Raw genomic sequence first — 26500 nt, forward strand, 5'->3', positions numbered from 1 at the left:
TAATATTTTAAAACAAGAAAAAAAGAAAAAAAAGAAAAAAAAACTAATAAACTTAAATAAAATAATACAATTTTAAGTAAATTTGTTGTAAGACTATTATTCTTAAATATCACAAAGGTCTGTGTACAACATACATTAAATAAAAAATAAACAGAGCTTAGAGAAAGTTACATGCTTTATCGAAACACTAACATTAACCCAATAACAACGTTACGTTACCTCCCCAGTCCAACCAAGCCCATTTAAAATGCATTAAAGTGACTTATGTAGGGGTCCAGACAGAATCAGCAGACTTCCTTTACATTTTCAGTTTAATGATAATGTTAAAAAGAGCTACTCTCCTTTTGGTAGACTTTACTTTTGATCAAATTAGACAAAATATACTCAAGGGGCAGGGACCTATTGAATTTTATGAAAGTAGCGCCAAGGTCATGGGTTTGGTTTAGGTAAAGGTATCTGCCAAATGTATTGATTTAAATATTTCAACTGTATAGAAATCTGTGGAATAAAGAGTAAAGATGTGTAGATGTGTACACAGCTCTTGAAGAGATAATTACAGTTGAATCTCAATGAGTACACATTTATAGGCCTTAGTTTGCATAGATTATGTATATAGGCATGTGTTTTTCAGTGCCTATATTTTAGTGAGAGTATGCATATGAGTATGTTTCTTGTATTTATTTGGCCATATGTACATCACCTCTTCATTCTCTATCTTCAGTGTGGACAGGCGGGACAGTAGCTGCTGGCATCTCTGGATCAGCTCAACCTGCAGAGGCTGCTGGGCACACATATGTCCCACCTGACGGAGAAAGGAAGAAGAAAGAGTTTGAGAAACACAGAATGAAGAGGAAGCAAAACCATCTCCAGCAGTGATCATACAACTAAATGTCCTCATGTGCTCCGAAGAACAGAGTGTGTAAAAGATTCTTCCTCTTATCCCAGTTTAATATTCACACTGTGTTCAACCAAATCTGACAAGTCTAATGACAATATATAATAATACAGGGCTGAGGCAACAGAGGTCTCTCACCAGGCATGTCTGTCACTGTGCAACACCTGATTGAGAAATGTTTAATTCATCTAGAAGTGTCTGGGTTTGTTTGGACACGCAAGACAGTCTTGAAATAGTCTCATGTAACAGTGGGACATATCCTCTAAGAGAGACCACGCTGATCGTTGTAGCATGTATTAACAAGTGGCATTTAGCAGAGCTGATTTCCTGATATCATCAAGATTATTTTTGATACAGTATATTGAAGCAAAAACATTTGGCAACAGTAAAGCTGCACTCACTTGCTTAAGAATGTCTGTGTCATTGTTTACACACAGTGTGACTCTGCTGTTGGTATATTGCTTGGGGCATGAAAATAATTACCACCTCTGCATATTCCATTACTTCATTTCACCAGTGTCATGTCTTAAGCAATAATAATTACACCAACTGACCATATCACCCATGTGAGACTGGAAATCGAAGCGCATCGGAGGGCAAAAGACGTTGTTGTAGGTCTCCATGAGCCTTTGTTTGTCTGCGTTGGCCTCTAGGTTCTCTGCAGCATTTTCAATGGTCTCCAGACCACTGTGCTTGGAAGTCTCAACGTTAAACTCAGCCGAAAGGTAGGTACGCAGTGCACGACTCAGACTGGCATGGTAGCCTAGGTCACAGCACTGAGAGAGGGGAAGAAAAAAGGGCATTTGGTTGGTATTTCAAGCTGCAAATGGAAATTTTATGTTACGAAAGGCAGTTAAATCAAGAGTAAAGCACAACATTTATGCATTTGGCAAAGACTTTCATCCAAAGCAACAAAGTACATTCAAGTATTTTTTTTAGTACTAAAAATTCAAATAAAAAAGGAATAAAATATGAATATTATTACAATTATTGTTAATAATAATAATAATAATAATAATAATAATAGTCTGACCTGAACACCCGCTGAGTAAAAAAAACACTTTTGGTTATTAACCAGTACATGGTTACAACTTCCACACTCTAATTGCTTCAAATGAAAGACTGCTCAGACTAAATCCATCATTCTCACTCAGAAAAGAGGACGTCATGTTGTGTGGGCCCCTGTGTGCCGCAATTGAGGGTAATATGAGGAGGAGTGTCACCACTTTCAGGGTGCCTTGTTAGGAACCTGACGCTGATATGGTGGGACAAGTGGGCCCTCTTGCGAAGCTCACACAAGGGGCTGCTATAGGTTTACTTTCAGGGTCACACTCGAAGAAAGAAGCCCGAATTGGCGGCAAACTGTCAGAGGGAATAAATACATTGTGGGACACTCTATCCATGGGCTTATTCAGGCTTATTCTTATTAAACGTCCTTTCAGCCAGGGTTGCACAGGTCATAAAAAAGTACCAGGGTAAAAAGTGTGCCGGTTGGCTCTCACATGACCGGAAGCATAAGTCTTGATGCTTTACTGCATTTGACATTATCACATTACCTTGTTTCATTCTGTAATTTTTTTATACATCAAATTCAGATGGGTTGCTAAACAAAGTGAAGTTATTTGCACTTTCTGAATTGTGTAATTTGATTCCTAATAATATAATTACATTTGTTTGCAAAAATGAAAAGACACACTAATAAAATAACTATTTTTAATTTTTGCAGATTTGCATTGAGTTTAGTGTAGTCATTTTTTTGTGCATTCTGATGCAGTCAAAGAAAAAGAAAAAGAAAATGTGTGTGAGAACTGCCCTAGTTTCATTTCATCATCTGCTCCAAGCTTGTTAATTTGTAATATTTTTCATGTATTTGTTTAGCATAAGGTTTTAATTACCCCTAACAAACTAGTTCAAACCAGTGTTGTTACGGTTCACTAAAATTTTAAATTAAACTTTATTAAAAAATGTTGTCAGTAACTGAAATAAAGCTTATATAAATTAAAATATAAATATTAGATGGGCAAACTTAAACTTAAAAAACTCAAATGAAAATTAGAAATGTTGTCTTGGCAACTAACTGAAATAAGTTTAAAGGGATAGTTCACCCAAAAATGAAGAAATGAGAAACTCATACAGGTTTGGGACAACATGAGGATGAGTAAATGATGAAAGAATTTTAATTTTTGGATGAACTATCCCTTTAAGTTGAAGTACTAAAATGACTAAAATTGAAATTTAAAAAAATTATTTAGATTCTAGAATAATACAAAACTACTAAAAAGTCCAAAGCACATAACACAATTACTAAATTTTAAATTAAAAGTGAAAATATAAAAAAGCTAATTCAAATTATTAATAAAAACTACAATAGCACATAAATAATGCTAAAATAACATCAAGAGCTTAAATGCACTATGATGTAAAATATCAAAAGGATTAAGGAGGAATACTTGTGATTTAGCTCAAAAAGTGTTTTTGGTATACATTTATTTATAACAACACACGAGAAGAACTTAAAGATCACAGACTGGTTATAGTGAAGGCTATGTTGAAGCTATAGTGATGAGATAAATGTGGACTTACATCTATGAGGTCAGACAGATCATGGATGTAGTATTTGAAGACACAGTTGTTGGTGGCCTCCAGAGCAAGAAGGTACTCATTTCTGGCCTTGATGGCTTTCAGCTTGTTCTCAGTGTATTTTGCTTGCCGCTGAGGATAAAAGGTAAAAACAGGAGAATGAGACAACAACAGAAAGGGACAGATTCATTGTGAGTACAGCCTGTCAAGCTCCAAAACAAGTACCATAAAGTATCAAAATCATAAAAAAACTAGTAAGGATTTTTGGTCACCAGAGCTTAAGTAATTTACACTGATAATTGTATGTCAATAGTTAAACGTCATAGGTTCGCTAATTTTGCGAAATCAAACATCACAAAGTCAAACCTGTGTCATATGAATATGGGGAAAACATCTATTCAAATTTTTTTGTGTAAAAATAAAAGCATATGCGGTTTGGAACAGCGAGATTGAAGGTAAATAATGACAGACATCTTATTTTTGAGTGAACAAAACCTTTAAAGCTAAAATCAAACATAAGATCATGATGGATGGCAACTTGTTTAGCTTCTAGCTCTCCCTGAATATGGAAATGTTAGAGCTGCCACCACAAACTACACTGCATTTCCATCTGCAAATGCTGCTAGGATGACCACAGGCTCTCTCTAGTGGGATGCAAATAGAGGAGCTGCTGTTGGTCTTGTGGAAACAGAGGTGGCCCTGGAACAACCCAGCGATGATCCCATCATTCATTCTGTAAGCTGGTGGTACTGGACAGAGATGGTAACCAGAGGACTCCAGAAGAACAAAGACATGGATTGACAACAATATCTGTCCCAGACATGCTAATGCTTGACCCCTGACCACATGTCATCTCATTACATCATCAAATGACATTCTACAACACAGTGTATGCAGTCATGGTGGAGCCATTCATTTTGATGAATTAAGCTGCCGTTTAGTGCTAAGGATTACCATGTCGAATTGGAAATTTCTGGAATTTGCAGCCTGGAATCTCAGAAATAGGAGAGTGCAAGATCACTATATCAACCTTCAAACCAATTAAGCCTTGTCTTGCCCTAAAAATGCTTATTTTGTGATAGTGATTGTGCGTTATACTGTGTGTTACACTGCTACTTACAAACTAAATATGTAAATGGACATGAAAAAATCATTTATGGTCAATGATTTTATGTATTTAATTTAAATTAATATATATATATATATATAAATTAATTAATTTTTTTGTATACATTATACTTTATATATATATATATATATATATATATATATATATATATATATATATATATATATATATTATATATATATATATTATATATATATGTATCATTATATTTCATTGACCTGAAAAGACCACTGTTGATCACATATTTTATTTGACTGCAGAATGCTGTGATTGACCATTCAAAATCATGTATTTCATAAGCATAGTATTATTTAGCTATGACAAGCATGGATTACATATCTGATGCATGTTATACATTGGATAAACCCCTATCAACAGGTCATTAAAGCTGTCCAGGATCAGGTTTAGGACCCTCAACACCATCTGGCAGTGGTTTCAGCTCCTTTCAGCCCCACTCTCTCGACTCCCACTCCATCACCTTTCCCATTTCTCTGAATTCCCCCTCCATCTGTTCATTCTTCTTCTGCCCACGTTCACCTTTCCTCCACATTCTCTGCTTAAACTGTCCAAGAAACTCTGAAATCTCCTTCCATTAACCCCTTTTTTCCATTTGTATTCTCTGATCTCGCTGCTCACCTTCTCTTTCATCTTCTCAATCTTCTTGACGGAGCTGCGGCGCACATGTTTCTCCTCGATCTTGATGCTGGTGAGGGAATCGGGTGAGCGCGGGGTCTGCCTGTCCTCGTGTCGGACGTTGCGACTCATCTGCTTCTCTTCTTGCTTCTCCGCATCCTTCAGCTTGCTCTCGGCATTGATGCTGTCCATGTTGTACATGTGATAGGTCTTCATCACCTGTGCCGTGAGGAAGAGGAAATGTACATTAAATGTGCATAAAGTTGTAGCATAGACATAGGGCCAATGCATCATGCTCAGTGATGTATCCCAGCCTACATTTCATGGTGAGGCCAATCTAGGCATGATTTGGAGTTGAGGTATAGGCTAATTCACATGTCGGTATGGGCCCATGGACAATTCCATTCAGGGCCCATACTTCAAGCTCATTTCGTTCCTACATTGAACACACCAAGAAATGTAGGTTGGGATGTAGTTTTAAAAGTGGTTAGTTGTATTTTGCAGATAAATATGATGGTAAAATAAGTATAAATATTTGTCAGACTGCTTTTGCATCTGTGTCATGATGGTTTGTTTAAATAAGGATCCTTACAGTTGGTCATGCTCATTAAGGCAGCTTAAAAAGATAATTACAGACAAGAATCAGATTGAAATAGGAAGACATCTGAACTGGTGACCTCTCAGCTTTAACAGCACACAGTTATACACCACACAACCGACTCAAATAAACTGCTACGAGCCCAAAATCTTTTACACCTATTCTATACTCACAATCAGACATGCAGAACATTTATCTCAATGTGTTTGTGCAGGCAGAGAGGGAACGGGATAATTCACGATTAGTTTCCACCACACACAGGAATAAAACTCCGGCAGAGCCACTCTGTCGAGGAAAATTACATAATAGTCCAAATTATTGACCCTTATTACTAATTCTTAGTTCCCCATCAAGTCACATTACAGATTAGGAAAACGGAGCACAGATTTATTAAAGTAGGTGGACTGCAAACCATGTAGCACTTTGAAGGGGTCATATCTAAATATCCAAATAAATGACAATGTATTAATATTTTATTAAATAAAATATAAAACATTACAAATTGAAGATAAAATGATATGAACCCTATAATGAACAGTTAAAATGTAAGTCTAAAGAGACTGAAAGATTTTTGGCTCTGTCATCTGTTGCAAGGATTGGAAGACACCACCAAGCTTGATAGCTAGTATTCAGCAGATGCTAAATTTAGGAATGGGATTAAAGGGAGCATCTCATTCCAAACTTCTGCTCCTTTGAGAGGAATGTCAAAGAGTGACGCCATTCTTGTGCTTGCAATCAAACACTCTGCCAAGACCGGAGAGATGATACCAAGCCATCACTCCCGGTCTAAAAGAGAGAAAGTTAATGGACTCCATTTCCCTCCATTTTCACTGTCTTTCATGAGGGTGTCAGCCTTCATGATGGTCATAATAAATTTAGTAAGCTCTTTGCAGTGTCATCATTAATAGGAAACACTTACAAGAGGAATTTGGCAAACATAGATGTGGGCGGGTCTCAATGGCCTTTTTTTGCTCTTGTAAAGTGCAAAAAAGCATCAGCCTCTTTTCCTAGTCTTGAACGAATAGTTCACCCAAAAAAATTTCACAGAGGAAAGAAAGTCATACGAGTTTGGAAATACACGAGGGTGAGTAAATTATGACATAATTGAATTTTTGGGTGAGCTAGCCACTGTCGAAAAAAGTGAAGAAACACATTTCATCATGTTTTTCACTATTTTCATCACTATAAGGTTCCTCTTAGGTCCAAAATGCTGAGATAATCATCATCAGCTTTTCCATTCATTCCTCCCTTTCTTCATTTAAAGCACAGATGTCACTAAAAATTGTGCCAGGCTTATTTTCATCATCTTTAACTCTTTAATTAAAGGATTTGCTTACTATTTATGGAGCATTGAAATGGGTTACAGTCATTTCCCAGGGAACCATGTGTGGATTTGTATGGGGGGAAATCCAGTCGCCATTCAAAGTAAGCCAATATCACGGGTTCTCCTCCTACCACATTTGAGCTCAGAGCACCCCACCCTAAAAACCCCAAACTACTCCTTCCTTCCCCACAAAAATAAGGAATACAGAAATATGTGCAAAGGGCATTTCTAATTTAATTTCTTCTCTCAGTAAACCCAAGAATCATTAGGATTATTTGGTTGTGCCGCTAATTAAAGACATGTATGTGTGGATCCCCCATGCAACACTGCACTTTGAATCAGATGCATTACTTCGAAATCAACTGAATCTTCTCTGAATTTTCCATGCACATCTGCTAATTTCTGCTCTGCCAGTGAACATGGGTCTCTGTGGTGGTATGGATACTGTAAACGCTAAGTCTATAAAACAGTAATTTACTGCCACAGAGGGTTAAAACAAAGGTTAACTGCCATGCCAAGTTTTTTTGTAATGTAAACACTGAAAAAGTTCAGTATAACCTATTTATTTATATGAAATATATTCATAATAAATAATTAAGCGATAACTAATTAAGACTAAATATACAAGTTTACTTTTTGATGGTTGAGGAGTAGCCTATAAAACATACAGCATAACTGGAATATCATAAAATCTTTAAGGATTACAGTAAGCAAAGGGTGAGACTGGATTCCAGACTTCTGACCCACAACTGTTGCTGTTCATTATCGTCTTGAGAGCATCATCGCCATTTGGAGAGCTCTCATACTAGCAGTGCTCCTCTTTGGCACTGTAAAATCAGTAGATCTGATTTGGAGTCTTAGGTAGCCTGCAAGCAGTCAGCCCACATGCCAGCAGATTATTCATTTCTGGCTGACACACTATAATTACTATCATTCACTATTTGTTCATGTCCTTCTGTCTTACTAATGAATTACAGTGACTATCTGGAAAAATATTATTTTGTTCACACATGCACACAAACATCCCTTTCAAGGCATAAAAACATTAAGAGGCGATTAAATGGTTCATTCTAGGCCCCTTCAAAAACTACAAATTGGACACAACCACACAGGGGGTACACGGTGACTAAAAGCTCTCAAAATGTTTTCAAAAAGAAGAAAAAGTAACTATAGCCAACCCTCACCTCAAAAAAACTGATTGGAATACAACCACAAGAGACCAAAATAAGCACTCGACTGAAGAAGAGACTCAATGTCTCATAGCTGCAGCAGGCTGATAGAAACAACCAGAGATATTGAGAGAGAGAGACAAGGAGGACATACAGTAATGTACTGACACTCCATTTGAAGTTTGAGGTAGAAAGTGATACAAACAGAAAATGGAACATAGTAATGCTACAGAAAGACGATCGCCTCAGACTGAAATAACGCTCAACTAAGCTCTGTTTGTATCTTACCGTGTACAACTCGTTGAGGACCTTCATCAAATCCTCCTGCAGCTGGAGGCCCACCTCTTTACTCTGTAAGAGAAGACAAAAACATTATTAAAAGACAAATAGATGGAGATAATGGTGCAGATCATGATTAACAGTAGTGCCCTGTTCTCTATTACAACTGGCTATCCTTCTTGGGCCTTGAGCCCCGAGGCTGTCACTGTTAGATGGACCGATGAGACACCTTTCTGCCCTCTCAGTAATGGAGGTCAGCACTAGCTTACCCCAAACACATCTAGTTCAATACAGTCCAGCCCAACCTATCAGATTATACAGGACCATTGCACACAGGGCCAGATTAATCTTATGGGCAAATGGGAACATCCAAAGCCTCTTTTTCTAGTTGAATATCAAGTTTTAATTGGAATTACATCATATTATGGATTTAAAATGGGTTGCAAACACCAATGTACATTGTCTTTAAAAGTTGTAATCATTTACTCATCCTGAAGTAGTTCCAAAACAGTATGATTTTCTTTGACAAAAAAATAAAAGTTTTTCATTTTTGTCCATTCAATGAAAGTAAGTGGGGTCCAATGTCGTGTCTTATCCCAGTGACTTTTATTGTATCGATGAAACCATTCTTCAAAATATTATCTTTTTTATTCCACAGAAGAATTAAAGTCATATAGGTTTCGTAACAACATGAGTATGAGTAAATTATTATTTTATTTTTGGGTGAACTATCCCTGTAAGCTAGAAGTGTCACTACTTACAGTTACAGTAGTTCCTCCCACTTGTGCACTTGCATCTAAATGTTATACTGATGTTAAGTGTATAGACAATGCAAAAGCATTTAATTTCAATTAAATGTCAATCAATTTACATTAATCGTGAATTTGGTGAGACTTCCTCTCAGAGACTGTAGAATAAAGAGGCCTGGAAAACTCTGTGTGAGATGGAAATGGTGGTTTGCCGTTCTGGTGAATGCTGTGTCTTGTAAGAGGAAGTTAAGAAAACGAAGGCACAGCATGACATGAAAATGAAGTGCTTGCGAGTTCAAGTCCAAACTTCAATCGCTGTGGGCTGAAAACTCGAAAGCCGGCCAAGAAGATGTCTAGCATTTATTGAGGCCTTTTACTCAATTACTCCTTCCCTTTTCCCTACATTGACATTTTTGTGGGATTTTTCTGTTTTTGAAGGTCTGAACGAGGGTTTATGGGTGTTTTTGGACAGATGTCAATCAACTCTTGGGGATGAGAAGTGGCGGAAATGATGGACAAGAATTGAAATATGTGACTGAAAGGGGATGAAGTGTGTGCATGGTCATAAAAGACAGAAGGGGGAAGTAAAGGGTGAAAGTGATTTGAGAAAGTATTCACAAACAGTCAATCCGTCATCATTTTTCACAAACAGTCACACAGCTCCTTCCTGTTGATGAACAGACTGGAGTTCATTTTAACCCTTTGAAAACTGAGATGGATGAGTAGGCTGTGGGGAGGCGTCCCGCTGGAGATCCCCTTTGGGTAGTCATTTATAATGAAGGTCTGATGTGTTGTATTTGGAGGCAGTGGACTGAGTAATATGTGAGAATGCACGGGAACACCCAGATTCAGAGTGACTGTCTGGAGATGCTCACCGCACCTCTCTAAGCATGTTTAAGGAAGTCTATCAAACGTAAATTAATGAATAATGGCAAGAAAAGATCAAAATCAATGTGTGTGTGTGTGTGTAGAGACAGAGAGAAATAGAGAGAGAGAGAAAGAATGAGAATACATATGAACATAAAACTAACATAAAAACTTACACCAAAATAATTATTAAATATAAATCAATTAGTCATATATACACTATAATATATAATATAATCTATGTTTCATAGTAACTTTATTTTATTATAGTGTTTTTTATTATTACTATTTTATTAAATTATTTCATTATAACCACAATTAGTCATTTTGGTGTAATGGTAAAAGATGCCATTAAAAAAAAAAGCACTTTATTGTATTAAGGTATAAAAAGAGCAAATGATAAATCTAGATTATTTTTGGCATGTGATGGCCCATGAGTAAAGCACATTTTGTTTAAAAGTTTGAAACAATATTTCATTGCCTTAGAACTAAAAAGTTAATCTATTCATCGGTGGAGATCGAAGACAGAGGCAGAAAAAAACGTTTTGCTAATCTTTTCTTAATATATTCACAAGTACGGATAATTAGCAACCATAATCTCAATGGGCAAACACACACAGACATACAAGCGGGTATCCAATTTATTCACAAACCCCAAAACAACACAAGTCCACTCAAGCCGTTGATGGCTGGTGTAATAACATAATTGGAAACAAACTCAGTGGAAAACAGTGGACTTCTCCAGTGAACAGACCTAAAAATAACTACAAACAAACATTAAATTCTTTATTTATGAGAATGTTGTCCCATTACATTTTCCTATCATATCTAAGTGTTTAAAATGAAGGTGTGGAAGATAGTTCAAAAACATATGGTCTCCCCAGTTGACGTCTATAAGCTCATTTGTTCTTACAGACCTGCTGGCGGAAACACATGCATTGGGGTTGCTGGCTCCTGTCTGCCCTGTTGGTTGTCAGATGACTAGTCAAACATTCCGTGACACATGCCTATTCAGATCAGTTTAATAAGGAGCATTTGATGGATTTATTCAGTCTGTTCTTTCTATTAGGATTATTGGGTCTAGGGCTAGGCTATACTCCTCTCCGCTCTCTTGCTCCGTTGCTCACAGGCACACATAACACTTCCCCTCTAAGCAGCATAACACCCCTGTGGTGAAATGGATCTTCAGGAGTGCGGTCGGACCAGGCAGAGCTGCCTTCCCCCATCTGCTCGGAGACACACTCCAAAGACAACACACAAAAAGAACCCAAAAAATGGGAGTAAACTATTGATTTTCCATGAAGAGCTCTATTAATCTATTGGGCAACAGGGGAGAGACTCTGGGACAGGGGGACATGGATTTATGAGTCTTAATGACGGGATGCACTTGTTAAATGAAAAATATCACACATCTGTCCGTAAACCTGGCAGGAGATTGGTTTTGGTTCTCAGAAATCGGTAACAGAAACATCAATTCGGGGTGTTTGTGAGGGGATTGGTTTACTGGCACTCGACATCAATCACATTTCAAAGGATTGTTCTTTTGCTTCTAATTTACCCCAAAAACCTGTGGTTCAATTGACGAAACTACTTTGTCTTAAAGTCCCTGTAAATTCAAAATTAAGTAGGAGTTCTGAGTTTGTCACACCTTAGAAAAATGTGTTATTAGCCACCCAGCCAAATTTGAATGATAAAAAAAGCCGGCAAGTACATAAAATAAGCTATCAAAATCGTGAAAAAATTAGCATTAGTCTCTGCTCTCAAACGCTGGGGGCGTGTCCGCTGGCTGCGCTGAAACCACGCCCATTCACCAGTAACAGCGGATTATCAGTGAATCCCAGTTGTCTCCGACGAAAGTTTATAAAACTATCCCGTGTAAAATTATCACTACAGAGGCGGGTGTTTGTGGTGATCCTCAGCTCTCCATCAAGGTGTCTCTTCACAAAATTAATCCATCTCTTCTTGATGTGATCGTTTTTCGGAAATGTAAAATAAGGACACCGATCTGTTTTTGTACGTGATCGCATCCAGGTAGCACGCATTTCCGTGACGAACGCATAGCTATAGCAAACTGTAGGCTGTAGTAACCAATAGTACTGACAGTAACTCGCGATTCAGCGGCAAACTGATGTTAATATGCTCTATTTATATTGTTAGGACAGGGTCCAGCCTCAGGCACTGTGCGTCATCAAGTAGGGGCGTATACAGGAGCTCAGGCACTCCAGTGCATCATCGAGCCCCCGTTTTAGCCCCGCCCAAAAAATCCGGAACACAGCAATGATGAAAAACTGTTTAACGGTCTAACTCCACAATTCAGTACTTCACAGTTCACAGTCTTCGTAATATGTTTTAGCAGTACATGTCTAACATTTATAATGTGTTTAGATTTTTTTTTTTAATTGCCTTTACAGGGACTTTAATTCAAAGTGCTATGCAAAAAAACATTCTGCTCGTATTTAGTGATCGGACCTACATCAGCAGAAAAATGCATTAAATATATGTCCATGACTTGAATAGAAAGAAAGAAGTCTCTTCTGCTCACCAAGGCTGCATTTATTTGATTAAAAATACAAAACAAACCCAGTAATATTGTGAAATATTATTTCAGTGTAAAACAGCTGTTTTCTATGTGAATATATAGTAAAGTGTTATTTATTCCTGTGATCAAAGCTGAATTTTCAGCATCATTACTCCAGTCTTCAGTGTCACATGATCCTTTAGAAATCAGTATAATATGATGATTTGATGCTCAAGAAACATTTATGATTATTATCAATGTTGAAAACAGTTGTGTACCATTTTTTTTAGGATTATTTGATGAACAGAAATTTATTTGAAGATTCTATTTCAGATAAATGCTGTTCTTTTGAACTTTCTATTCATCAAAGAATCCTGAAATAAAAATGTAAATAACTGTTTTCAACATTGATAATAATGACAAATGTTTCTTGAGCATCAAATCATCATATTAGAATGATTTCTCTAGGATCATGTGACACTGAAGACTGGAGTAATGATGCTGAAAATTCAGCTTTGCCATCACAGGAATAAATTACACTTTACTATATATTCACATAGAAAACAGCTGTTTTACACTGAAATAATATTTCACAATATTTCTTGGTATGTTTTGTATTTGTATTTGGGGGGGGGGGGGGGGGGTATTAAAAAATTAAGCAAGTCTTTTCTCCTCCCTCTTGATTTGAATTTTTTAGAAAGATTTAGAGCACAAACTTGTATTGAACCTTAAATTACACATAGTTGAGACCAAGAGGTCTTATCAAATGGACATTATTCGAAATGAGCTTCTCAACCCCTTCTGATAAAGTACCAAAATTCCCTGCTCAACTGATGGGTTGATAGGACATCTCTAAACTATGCTTGTTTTAAGGAGATTACCTGTGGAGGTTCCCTCATCTTCTCACTAAACAAAGCTAGATTTGACCATAAACGACTATGTGAAACGGATTCACCTGGACAGCCAACGAAGACAGGAACTTGCTTAAAAAATTAAGCAAGTCTTTTCTCCTCCCTCTTGATTTGAATTTTTTAGAAAGATTTAGAGCACAAACTTGTATTGAACCTTAAATTACACATAGTTGAGACCAAGAGGTCTTATCAAATGGACATTATTCGAAATGAGCTTCTCAACCCCTTCTGATAAAGTACCAAAATTCCCTGCTCAACTGATGGGTTGATAGGACATCTCTAAACTATGCTTGTTTTAAGGAGATTACCTGTGGAGGTTCCCTCATCTTCTCACTAAACAAAGCTAGATTTGACCATAAACGACTATGTGAAACGGATTCACCTGGACAGCCAACGAAGACAGGAACTTGCTTAAAAAATTAAGCAAGTCTTTTCTCCTCCCTCTTGATTTGAATTTTTTAGAAAGATTTAGAGCACAAACTTGTATTGAACCTTAAATTACACATAGTTGAGACCAAGAGGTCTTATCAAATGGACATTATTCGAAATGAGCTTCTCAACCCCTTCTGATAAAGTACCAAAATTCCCTGCTCAACTGATGGGTTGATAGGACATCTCTAAACTATGCTTGTTTTAAGGAGATTACCTGTGGAGGTTCCCTCATCTTCTCACTAAACAAAGCTAGATTTGACCATAAACGACTATGTGAAACGGATTCACCTGGACAGCCAACGAAGACAGGAAATGTGTGGATCAGATAGCATCTCTTTCACAGCTCTGGAATAGTGAACATTCTTGCCTGTCTAACCAGTCTAGACAAGCCAAGAAGAATGAGACACCAAAGGCTGAAATGCTCTCTCACATCTATCAACTTCCCCTGACTGACAGGATACAGAATTTTAGCTTGAGATTTTTGACTATAATCATCTCAATATCAGGAGCAGAAGTTCACATAAGATCACATCTACAGAAAATGGTTAAGAACCATATGGTTCTAAAGCCCTAATATAAATATCAATAAATATAAAATACATTCATAGAACTGTTTGATGAATAAAAATGTTGCATGTAATACAGCATCTGTTATCTCTTCTCGAAGCTAGCATTAAATGCTCATGCTAATTATGCACCCCTTAAAGGAGAAAAAAAGTCAGTGAGGAGAAAGAGATTATTGATTGAACTGAAAGAGAAATAAAAAATGAAGCATCAAGCTCAGTGACCAATACAGTGGCTTTAATAGAGGAATCGACTGGTCTGTAAAGACAAATGTCACCTTTTTGAAGAGGCGTCCTGAGTCCTCGCTGATCTGGGCAAAGCGTGGGATGATGTTGTTGAGGTATAGATCACTGAGAGTGGCGTGGTCTCGACTCTCTCTTTTCACCTGAGTCAAGAGAAGGTTCCAGCAGTTGACCGGAGACAAGACATTCTGCTCTTTCCTGCAGAGAAGAGCAAAGAAAAAAAAACATTTATTATCATTCATCATAGAGTAGAGAGAGCAGCAGGATCAGCTGTTATTATTATTATTGTTATTTATTTTTTTAAATGCACTTGATAAGGTGATTTATTATATTATGTAGTAGTTGCAAATATTTTCTCTGACAATTAAATTATGAAACATAATCAAACGGCATCAAAGAAACCATCATTTCAACATAACCAAATAATTCCAGCAAATAAGATTGAAAATGTTTAATATAAGAACTAAATACCTAAAATATATATTTTTTTATAATCAAGGAATGTCTTCTACACATTTTAATATTAAAATGACGGCTTCTGTAAACATTTTTGAGTAATGATGGTAATGAAAAGCTGAATCGGTTTTAAATCAAAAACTGAAATGGACTGTACGATGCATCATAAAAAAACAACAACAAAAAAACATGGGAAATAATCAAACTTAGAAACAAAAGTTTTGCTATAGTTTCCGATAGTGTAAATGACAGACACTATTCAAATATCTATTGAAACAGGAGGAAACTGGAAACTTTCCACTGGAAACTTAATGGCCAAATATATGTATGTATGTATGTATATATATATACACACACACACACTGCTCATTTGCATAAAGTTGCACTTGGGTCATTCAAACTGCCAACTGATTTTGAAAATAAATAACTACAGGTCACTTTGTTGCTGGTCACAGCCCTTGAGACTTACACATCATTATTACAGCTAAATCTGGTCAAAAAACCCTGTGAACGTTCTCTAATCAGGAATGTGCCCTTGATGTTAGAGGTTACTCTAACACATGCAGTCCTACTATGGTTAAGAAGGGTACATATGCGTATAGATCTGTCCTGATAAACCTGTTTGCCATCTGTGTGGAGGTAACTCGTGGACTAATACACCAAAGGATGTCATGTCAAAGAGGAATTCTGCTAAGCCCTGCGTTACTCCAGGCATATGGTGGAGGGATGGACCCAGCGGTCTGTTCATGCCAGAGGAGACAGCTGATGCTGATTGTCCCGTAGAAGCCCATGAGGTGGGGCCCGTTCCCTGCTGCCAAAATGCCTCTGAATGGGTGAGGCAAAACCTGAAGTTTCTACAGACAGTCTGAAGAGAGAGATGAAACGAGAAAGACTTCATCTAAAGAGCTCCGGCTGGCTGTTAATGTTTTACAGACTGTCTGTTTACAAAGGAACAGCTAACAGATGACCTTGATCCTGCTGTTAACTCGAGCGCTGAGCATCTGTGACAACTAAAACGATCTACACAAACAACTAGCAACTTTGTCCATCAGCATTATGCAACCGTGTAGATTTTAAGGGCTAAACAACTTGTGACCTACAAGGGCAAAAGTGTTGAGGCATTAAACACTGCATTTATAAAAACACTTCCTCAGGGTGGATTAAACCGATATAATGACACTATACTACCATTCAAAAGTTTGAGCTCAGATTTTTATTTTGTAAGAAATTACATTATACATTCTAATACACATTTATACATTCTAATAATAAACACAGTCTTGGTGAGCATTAGACTTAAAAAACATTAAATCTTAACATGTTAGTTCCAAAAGTTCAAGTCCAAAATCATGGTAATACCAGGCTTTCCAGAAGAAGAACAAAAATCCACTTATGCTCAAATACACAAATTATATTACATAAAGTACACAGCTAAGCATCATCTGAACCTGTTTAACATAATACAAATTCATATTCATGCCATCAGTACCTACATATTCTGGGCTGAAACCAGGCACTACTGATGTCCTGAATTAGTGAGTCTGGGTAATAAACCTCAAGTAATGTACATGTACAGATGTATTAACACTCGTCAGTCAATCCTCCTTGTTGTAGAACACGTTGGACTAATCATATCACCCGACAGGGACCGTCTCTCTGTACGGGACATTCCCTCTGGTTTGCCTGCCGGCAAGACTTCAGACAGACACTCCTCCCAATTAGTTCAAAGAAAAGGGAAATCCGCCAGCATTCAGAGCTCGGCAGGGGGTTCTGCAAGGGTACATCACATTCTGTTCTCCTGCTCAACATACATCAGTGTTGTGGAAAGGACTGGACACATCTCATTTCATCCATGCCTTTGCAACTTGTTTGATGATGGGATCAGAAAAACTTTTGTCATCAGACAGCCAATGTATTTCTACAGGAAGGCTTCACATTAGCTCAAACATTGCTGTTTGTCTTTTATGTTTTTATAATTAATTTATAATAATTTTATTATATATTAGGTCTTTTGTATATATATATGGATGTATATATATATTAGGGCTGGGAAAAGATTAATCGCGATTAATCGCATCCAAAATAAAAGTTTGTGTTTATATGTGTGTGCACTGTGTATAATTATTTTGTATATATATATAAATACACACACATGCATGTATATACTTAAGAAATATTTTCATGTATATACTGTATATATTTATTTATAATTTATATTATATATAAATATACATATTTTATATATAAATAAAAAAATGTCTTATATGTATACATGCATGTGTGTATTTATATATACAAAATGATTATACACAGTGCACACACATATATTATGTAAACACAAACTTTTATTTTGGATGCGATTAATCGCGATTAATCTTTTCCCAGCCCTATATATATATATATATATATATATATAGGTCCAATTACATTTTGTTATTCATCATAAAAAAATAATAAATACATTGTATTTTATATATAAAATGTAAAAAATACAATATGTTCAATAAAACCTTGTAATAGTGTCCCATTTTACTCATTTGCGAGTATCAGCTAAATTAAAATCATTCATTACTTTCAAGGTTTGGGTTTTGTTCCTTGTTCCTGTTTCATGTACGTCATGTGAGCCCTTGTTCAAGTCATGTGATCCTGCCATGTTTTCCCTTGTCTGATGTGTCATGTTGTTATTGGTTCATTGTTTAATTGTTCACAGGTGTCCCTTGTCTAGTAATTAGTCTGTGTATTTAAGCCTTCATGTTTGCGCTGTGTCTTTGTCTAGTTTTGAATGTTTTTTGTCCAGGTTTCCTGTCGTTGTTTCTGTTTCATGCCTTTGTTTGATTATGTTTTGAAGTAAAGATGCATTTGTGTTCTCAACCAGCTTGCCTCCAGTGGATTCATTCATTACAATTACTCTTTATATAACAGTTTCTACTTTTAAAGTGGGGCGTCACAAAATCAAATGTTAACCGTTGCGTAAGTCATTAGCTTAGCAACATGCTAACTTTATTGAAATACCACTGTGACCATTAATGGAGAATCTGCCCAAGAATCAGTCACTTAAAAGTTTTTATTTTGTTGAGATGGTGCCGTAGAAGAAGGCAGATGGCTACATAGGGAGCTGATAGCAGTGTAGCTTTAGCTTTAGAATAGACCTACTTATTAACCCGAACCTGGGGTGACATAGCCTTCTCTGTTGCTGCCCCCTCCCTCTGGAACTCTCTCCCCAAACAAATCCGAGACTGCACTGACCTCCCAACATTCAAATCACTGATAAAAACTCACCTTTTTAAAATTGCTTTTAATGTTTAGCTTAGTCTGTTTTTTTCTTCTTGGTTTTTTTTAATTTTATTTATTTATTTATTTATTATTATTTTTTTAATTAATTTTTTTTAATGTAAAGTGTCTTTGAGTACTCAGAAAAGCGCTTTCAAATAAAATGTATTATTATTAATATTAATAGAAAGCGGTACACAGGTAGGGTTGCCAACTGTCCCGAATTAGCCTGGACGTCACAATTATTGGGTCTAATTTATTTGTCCCGTACAGGACCTCACTTGTCCCGTTTATTGAGTGCTAAGCTGATCTAACCACTGACTGATACAACAGCAACACGATCAGACCATAAAAATTACAAACTCTAAATTGAGAACTAATTATTATTTTGGGACATAACATTGTTTGATTTGCGAACAGAATCTTCTGCTGTCTGGTCGCTCCCGGTGTTCTGACGATTCATGCTACCCATCGAGATGTGCTATTTACTGGTTATGCGCATGTGCAGACTCACAGTTTTGTTCTGCATTACCACGCCAATAAATCTATGCATCCTTGCTCTGGAGACTTGACGGTGAGTATTGCAATATCTTTAATCCTTTTTTTATTACATAATTTGACATGTGAACGTGTAAATATTAGCATGCTCACCTTATTTTCAGCATAATATAGCAATTAGCTATGAATGACCTACGTTCAGCGTGTGTTCTACTTTTCCATTTCATTTAAAATATCAAAATATGCTCCCCATACACTTACCCTGTTTTAGATGAAATAACGATGTCATAATATTGTGAGATTTACACCATTATGGAAACAATAGAGAATTAATCGACATTCTCTCTGATCGATTCGCTCTTGGGTAGCATTTATTTGAGAAGGCAACGCAAATCGTCAGACTCTGCTATCGATTCGCACTACAGTAGCATTTTTCGCCAAGGCAGCACAAATCGTCCGACCACCGGTTCGATCCGGACTCGCGCTAAGCGGCCCTTTGTTGTTTCGGCAAATCGGCAAATCAGTTTTGATGAATTCAAACAACGTGATTCATTTTCATGAGTCCAACATCCAGCAACGCAAGAAAACATGAAATCTTCCTGAGGGAATAATATGCTGATGTGATTTCCTGCCCAATAAACATTTCTGATTATCATTAATGTTTAAAAAAAAGGCAGGATTCTTTGATGAATAGAAGGTTCAAAGGAGATTTATCCGAAATAAAAAAGCTTTTGTAACATTATAAATGTCTTTACTGTCACTTTTGATTCATTTAATGCGTCCTTGCTGAATAAAAGTAGGCTATTACTTTCTTTAATTTCTTTAAAATGTAGTGTTTTTTTACACTAAAAACAGCTTTCTACTTCAGATAAATGCTATTATTTTAAACTATGGTTTGTGTATAATGTTTGTCTGTAAAGAACCACGATTGTCCTGCATTTTTCTTTTTATAAGTTGGCAACCCTATACACAGGTAACAATTTAACTAAACAATTCTAGCTCAAAACATTTAGGTGTGCATAGTGCACACCACTCTCACCAATAACTTTTCTTTTCACAAACTTTCCCAGACACCCTTTTCCCCCCATCCAAACAACAGCGGTTAAGAACTGCAGCAGAAATAATTGCATTTGGATGTTTGGAGGCTATGGCTGAGGTAAAGAGTGGAATGAGATCTTGATGTTGCTCTGCCAACAATCGCACAACATGTAGGTATAAAGCAACACTTGGGAAACGGACGAATGAAACTGGTTCGAGCATGCAGCAAAATGTGAAGCAAAAATTAAGGTCTTGCACAATAAGGGTTCAAAGAAGGTACGTCCCTGAATGGTAAACCAATGAGATGTGTGCCAAAATGTGGTGTGAACACCTCCAGTAATTGACACACGATGAACATGAGAACACAAGAATGAATGCAAGCAAAACAAATCCTTAAATCTCTGCAGTTCTGAAATGTGTAAAAATGAAGAATACAGGATTGAAACCAACAATCTGATGATTGTTCAATGACTAAAACCATTGACAGCCCTGAGAAACATCCGAAAATCTCCTAAACACACAAATTTACTTTTTCATATGCAAAGAAGCAAAACACATGCTTAACCACAAAAGATGGAGTCCTAGGAGAAACACAGTTCCTCTTGAGAAATGTACAAAAGAGATGTTGATGAGATTAGCATGGCCCCTTGGCTGATGGAAAGCGTTCTTAAATGGGCATTCAGACGAGGGAGATCCGGGTCATTTCTGGAAGGCCATGAAAAAGCTGAGGTCACATGAGCGGAGGAATTGTCCAATTAACAGCAAGGTCATCGCAGACAGAGCCGGTCTTTCACCAAAGGAACACTTTGCAAAACCATGAAGGACTAATTCCTAGGTGTCATACACGAGGGACGTGAAATGGCAGCATGTAAAGAATTTTAAATGATGAAAATTATGAAGGAATTCTTGACTTTAGGACTGATGGGAATGCTGATATCAGTGCACATAACAGTCCTGAATGTACGCATGGACTATTAAAGACAATAATTGAAGGAAAAATCTAAATAAATACAATAATACTAATAATAATTTTATATACACCGTTTTATATACTGTTCAAATGTTTGAGGTCAGTAAGATTTTTTTAAAGAAATTAATACTTTTATGTAGTAATGATGCATTAAGCTATCAAAAGTGATAGTAAAGACACTTATAATAATACAAAAGTTGTTTATAATTAATGTTCTTTTGAACTTTCTATTCATCAAAGAATCCTGAAAAAAAGTTATTTTAAATTGGAATATTTCAGAATGTTAGAGTGTTTTACTGTATTTTTTTATCTACTGTAAACTGTGAAGAGTGTCTGATTCATTTACTCAGTCTCGTTTGGAAGGTACATGAGAAGGTGTTGAAGGGAATTCTTCACTCTGGTGAGAAGTGTTTTACAAGGCCTTGGCTTCTGTCAAGACATGACATTGGGAAGACATCAGTCAAGCTAGTCAGAATGGAGAGGAAATTAAACTTGCCCTGCATGCTTTCTCTTACCGTCACATTTATAAAGTTCAGGAAAACACACCAGACCAGACAGACTCACTTCCTCTAGTCAAACTAATCACGAGCTTCTCACAAATGGGCTGGGAGGTATCGTGACAATGGATACTGCAGAACAGGCAACATTATGACACTCTGTATATGAAAGTCTAATATGGGCAAAATTCATTGGCAAAAGCAATAACGAGTGTACAACTGATTCTCATTCCAAGCCCAACGAGTGGACTATATTAGTGGAGTAATATAAGGAAAAGTGAATAAGGGTTTAGGGGTGATTTTGGATAAATTCCAAGAAACATCCAGGCAAGTGTTTTGGATCTGGCTGCATCAGGAAGGTGGCCTTCCAGGTGCAGGACTGGACACCGCTAAGGAGCTCTGGAAAAGCACAATAACACCAGTGGTTTCCATGACATTAGGAAGTGAGGTAACACCGTATGACAATGTTTTAAAAACTTTCAAATGACTAAATCACTGTTATGTTGTCTTCTCGACCTCTTGAGGGGAAGAGAAAAGTTAAGAACCGGTTGGTAGTGTAATCTTGGATCAGCAGAGTAGACCTTTAAGCATATGAGGCCTCACCGATCATCTGTGGCACCAGTCTAACCATCAACTTCGTATTTGTCATGAGTCCAGACGTTGTGGTCAGTTTCAGTTGCTTCTTTGTATCAACTCAGACCATTTGTAGAAAATCAGGCATGCTAGAAATTAGGTCAGTACCATGGCGTGTTATCATTCCAGACCGCGTGTTTCTTAACCATGCTGTCCTTTCATTGCTGAGCGACTCGTCACCGGGCCTCCCGCTGGCTTGCTGAACAAATGACGCACACTGTCATATCACACATAGAGGAGCCTTTTGACCCTTAACTGGTAAAACAGAAGGCACTGAGCTGAACTCTCCCTTTAAGAACACAAGCAGTATATCAGGGATCTCAAAACAATCCCCATATATGCCCCTTAGTTTGTAGGTCAGGGCCTCACTGACAGCTACGTTCTTCTGGAGGAGCGGGCCGGAAAATACCTCACATTCCATCGTGGCATCATCGTCCCAGATGTTGCTTTCGCCTGTTAAACATGCAGATGTTGGAGCTCGGGACACATGGAGGGCAAGGAATGGTATTTAGACTGGATGAGATCCCGAGCCGATTTGAAAATCTATCCCAGCGGGGGTCAATGGTATCAGGGCGACCATGAAGGGGTTATTGTAACAAAACAGAGAAAAAAATGGATGTTTCTTAAGAAAACAAAACTTAAAACATGAAACTGTTGTGTAAAACAAAGTATTTTCATCATCATTATTATTATTATTAGTTTCTGTCTGTTCATCCATCCATCAATAAAAAATAATAATTAAATAATTTGTATTAATAATATTATTGATTCTGAATAATTTTTGCATAAAAATGTAGATAATATATAAAAAATATTAATGTATTATTTAACAATATATTATTGTTGTTGTTGTTGTTGACGAATCAAATATTAATTTTAATTAAAATTATTAAAAATGATTATTGTTACTTATAGTTAAATTATTTCCTGATATTTTTCTTAAGAATTTTCCATAAAACAATTTGTTAATTTTTGATACATTTGTTTTGTAGATAATGGTTAAAATAAAAATAATAGAAATGATTAATAAATATTATTTATTAGTATTTTGTAATTACTTACAATTTATAATTAATAATTATTTAATAATTTTTTTCTGTCATTTCTGAATATTTTTCCCATTAAAATGTCTATATTGTAACATACATTGTTGTTAACCGAAAATGAAGAATATTGTGATATACATCCACCCCTCACACTACAGTATGTCTCCATTTGAAACCGAACCTCCCTCAGGATCTGAGGTACAACGGGGTCTCATCAGCACCATGGCCTGACAGGGCACAGAGCTGTCACATAAAAACGCTCTCAAAAAAAGTGTGCTAACTATTGATTATTTCTAATAGCTGTCAGAGAGCCGTGTGTTGACTTTCCCAGACTTGAAATGGGAAGGAGCAAAGACAAGCACATGACAAGGTGGAAAATGAAAGAAACAATGAAAGAAAGAAAGAAAGTTCAAGCACTTGATATCTCCCATGTCAAAACATTGCCAGGGGCAAAACCGCCAGAAAGAAACCTGTCGAGGTACGCACAGCCCCTGGAAAACAACTCAAATCCAGTCCAACCTATTTACACAGCAAGCACAAAAGGATGACAATACGTTACCAAAAAACATGCACTGTTGGTAGTTACAAAAGCACCTTGATAAATGTTAATGTTCAATTAACAAGACATGCAGACTACATCCTGATTTTTCGGGCCATAATTCACACAGGGTAGGGAAGTATACTTAAAGCTTTGAGGTAGTTGGTCTTTAAGCTCTTCTTCGTTATTCTTTAAGGATTAGGTTACCATCTTCACAAGATCAAACTGAATCTAACAGGATCCAAGCTTCTGACCACAGAGATCCGTTTAGACAGTATATAAAACTGATTAATAGGCGCTTCCGCAGCATATCCTGTGATAACGACTGCTGTGAGACTGCATCATTCTCATAGCTCGCTAGCTGGTATTAGGGAAACCTTCATTCATTTAATGCCAGGTCTTAAGCATAATGCCACTTGGGCTTCTACACAAACGAGCTATAAAAACCCTGGTAAACCTGTTCAAACTCAAGCTCTAAGTATGAAAATAATATAAAGGCAACTGTTTTGTTTCACACATTACAACAAAATTAGATTATAAGCTAATATTGTCAATCAGACACTATAATATAAACATTTATATCTTAAGTAAAAACATTAATGCTCCACTTTACTTGCTTTTCTTAACGTTACACCAGTTGTTTCATAATAACTCTAACCAATACAGTATCAGGATTAAATATGGGTCACTGGAACAGAACCAAGGACTTCCAAGAAAATACTTGACTTTATTCCACGATCAAAATCCCCACTGCTATCTAATCAGAGATCTGAGACAAGCCTCTTATATAACAGCAGGGTCTTGTGAAAGCCTCAAAAGACTTACTGTATTTACATGGTGTGAAGCTGGTTCATCATCATCCTGACAAACAAGGAGACTCTGTTTAAACCTACACACTAAAATATGAGTGGTTACGGAAGATTTTAAAGAATTTATCTTCAAAAAGCACAAAATGAATTGTTGACTGAATATCACATGACACTGATGAGAGTTTACTCAACAGTCTCGACTATCACTACAAAACAGCTCTTATGTAATAAGAAGTGTGTGTGTGTGTGTGTGTGTGTGTGTGTGTGTGTGTGTGTGTGTGTGTGTGTGTGTGTGTGTGTGTGTGTGTGTGTGTGTGTGTGTGTGTGAGAGAGAGAGAGGAAAAAAAGCCTGCATAAACAAACAGCACACAGGTAACGGCATGGATCTTCAGACTATGATTTATCAGCAAAAACAACAAAAACAACAACGTCAAATGTTCTCTTACTTAAATTGAGGGTCCTTTGTGTAGCGCGTCTTGGCCAGGAACCTCTCTGCTAGTTTCTCTAGGTTGCGGGAGTAGTCCATCTCGATCTCTGCCTTCTTGCGGAAGAAGTCCTGCAGGTCCTGCAGGAGTTGCACACGGATCTCACATTGCTGGTCCAAACACTTAAGCTGCTCCACCAACTGGGCTCGGATCTCTGCCAATCAGAGAAGAAGAATAAAAAGAAGATGCAGAGTTATTGCAGTATTTCACAATCTGGTTATGCATAAAGGTGCTTAATATTATTTGTTAATTCTGTAAAAATTATGAAAATTGCATTATATCTAAATTCTTTTAATGTTTTTAGTCTTTTAAGTTCACCACGGCTGGATTTATTTAAACAGTAAAATTGGGAAATATTTTTCCAATTTACAATAACTGTTATCTATTCTCATATATTTTAAAAGTAATTTAATCCTGTGATGGCAAAACTGGATTTTCCGCAGTCATTACTTCAGTCTTCAGTGTCACATAATCCTTCAGGAATCATTCTAATATGCTGATTTTTGGTGCTCGAGTCATATTTTTGTTACATCTTTTCAGGATACTCATTTACTGTCATTTACTTTAGATCAATTGCCGAATAAAAGTATACATTTCTTTTAAAAATATTACTGACCACAGGCTTTTAAATGGTATTGTACTCAAGCTCAAATATTTGCAAACAGTGTCAAAGATAGACTTTTAGAATGGACCCTACGTGATCATGTGACTTGTGCGTCTTTATCCTAAGGACATTTGGTCATTATAAATGAATCTAGGATGCTTCAAGTTGTTTATTTTTTCTTTAAAACTCCATGTGGAAACACATGTGGAATATTCCTCGCATTAAGCCACCAAAATGATACTCAATGCATGAACAAAATCGTGTTTTTGCTGTAATTAACTTTATCTTTGTAATAGAGAACATGCATTTCTTTATAAAACGCACACACAAAAAAAGGAAACACCCTTTATGGACGCAAGTTCTTTTTGGACACTGCAAATGTTACAAATTCAAAACTTGTTTTTTACCATAACTATGCAATGAAAACTCAATTGAAATGCAAAAAAGCATGTGCATATTTCATTTGGGACTGCTTACTAAATCATCTAAAACATGATCATACTCGGATTCAGGAAGAAAAAAAAATCTTTCACCCACATTTCACAATCTAGTCTATGCTGCTCTAACCTAGTTCCTCAAAACAAAGTCAAAAATAGCTTAGAGACATTTCAACCTTCTATGTAAAAAAACGAACATTATAAAGAATAGGCTAAATTAAGTACATTCTAAACTTTAACACTAAAACGCTTCTCGAGAGACTGGAGAATAAAACATGGGATCAAGAGATCTCTTTACAGAGGTTCATCAAACGCACGCGCGCGCACAC

General features: G+C 36.6%; 1 protein-coding gene across 4 annotated transcripts in view; it reads right to left on the bottom strand.

Moving 5' to 3' along the window:
• srgap2 (SLIT-ROBO Rho GTPase activating protein 2) overlaps positions 1-26500 on the bottom strand; it is a 105289-nt gene that overhangs the window by 22096 nt on the left and 56693 nt on the right. For all 4 annotated transcript variants that reach the window (XM_077203294.1, XM_077203292.1, XM_077203295.1 and 1 more), the window contains 7 exons: positions 25092-25284; positions 14926-15088; positions 8617-8679; positions 5241-5456; positions 3479-3607; positions 1450-1671; positions 701-802 (listed from right to left, as the gene is read on the bottom strand). In XM_077203294.1, the coding sequence (XP_077059409.1) occupies positions 701-802; positions 1450-1671; positions 3479-3607; positions 5241-5456; positions 8617-8679; positions 14926-15088; positions 25092-25284 (1088 nt within the window). The remainder of the gene's footprint in view (positions 1-700; positions 803-1449; positions 1672-3478; positions 3608-5240; positions 5457-8616; positions 8680-14925; positions 15089-25091; positions 25285-26500) is intronic.

The sequence above is a fragment of the Siphateles boraxobius genome, unplaced genomic scaffold (genome assembly GCF_051911475.1).
Source record: "Siphateles boraxobius isolate OS27281-9 unplaced genomic scaffold, OSU_SipBor_1 5, whole genome shotgun sequence".
In the NCBI taxonomy this organism is placed as follows: domain Eukaryota; kingdom Metazoa; phylum Chordata; class Actinopteri; order Cypriniformes; family Leuciscidae; genus Siphateles; species Siphateles boraxobius.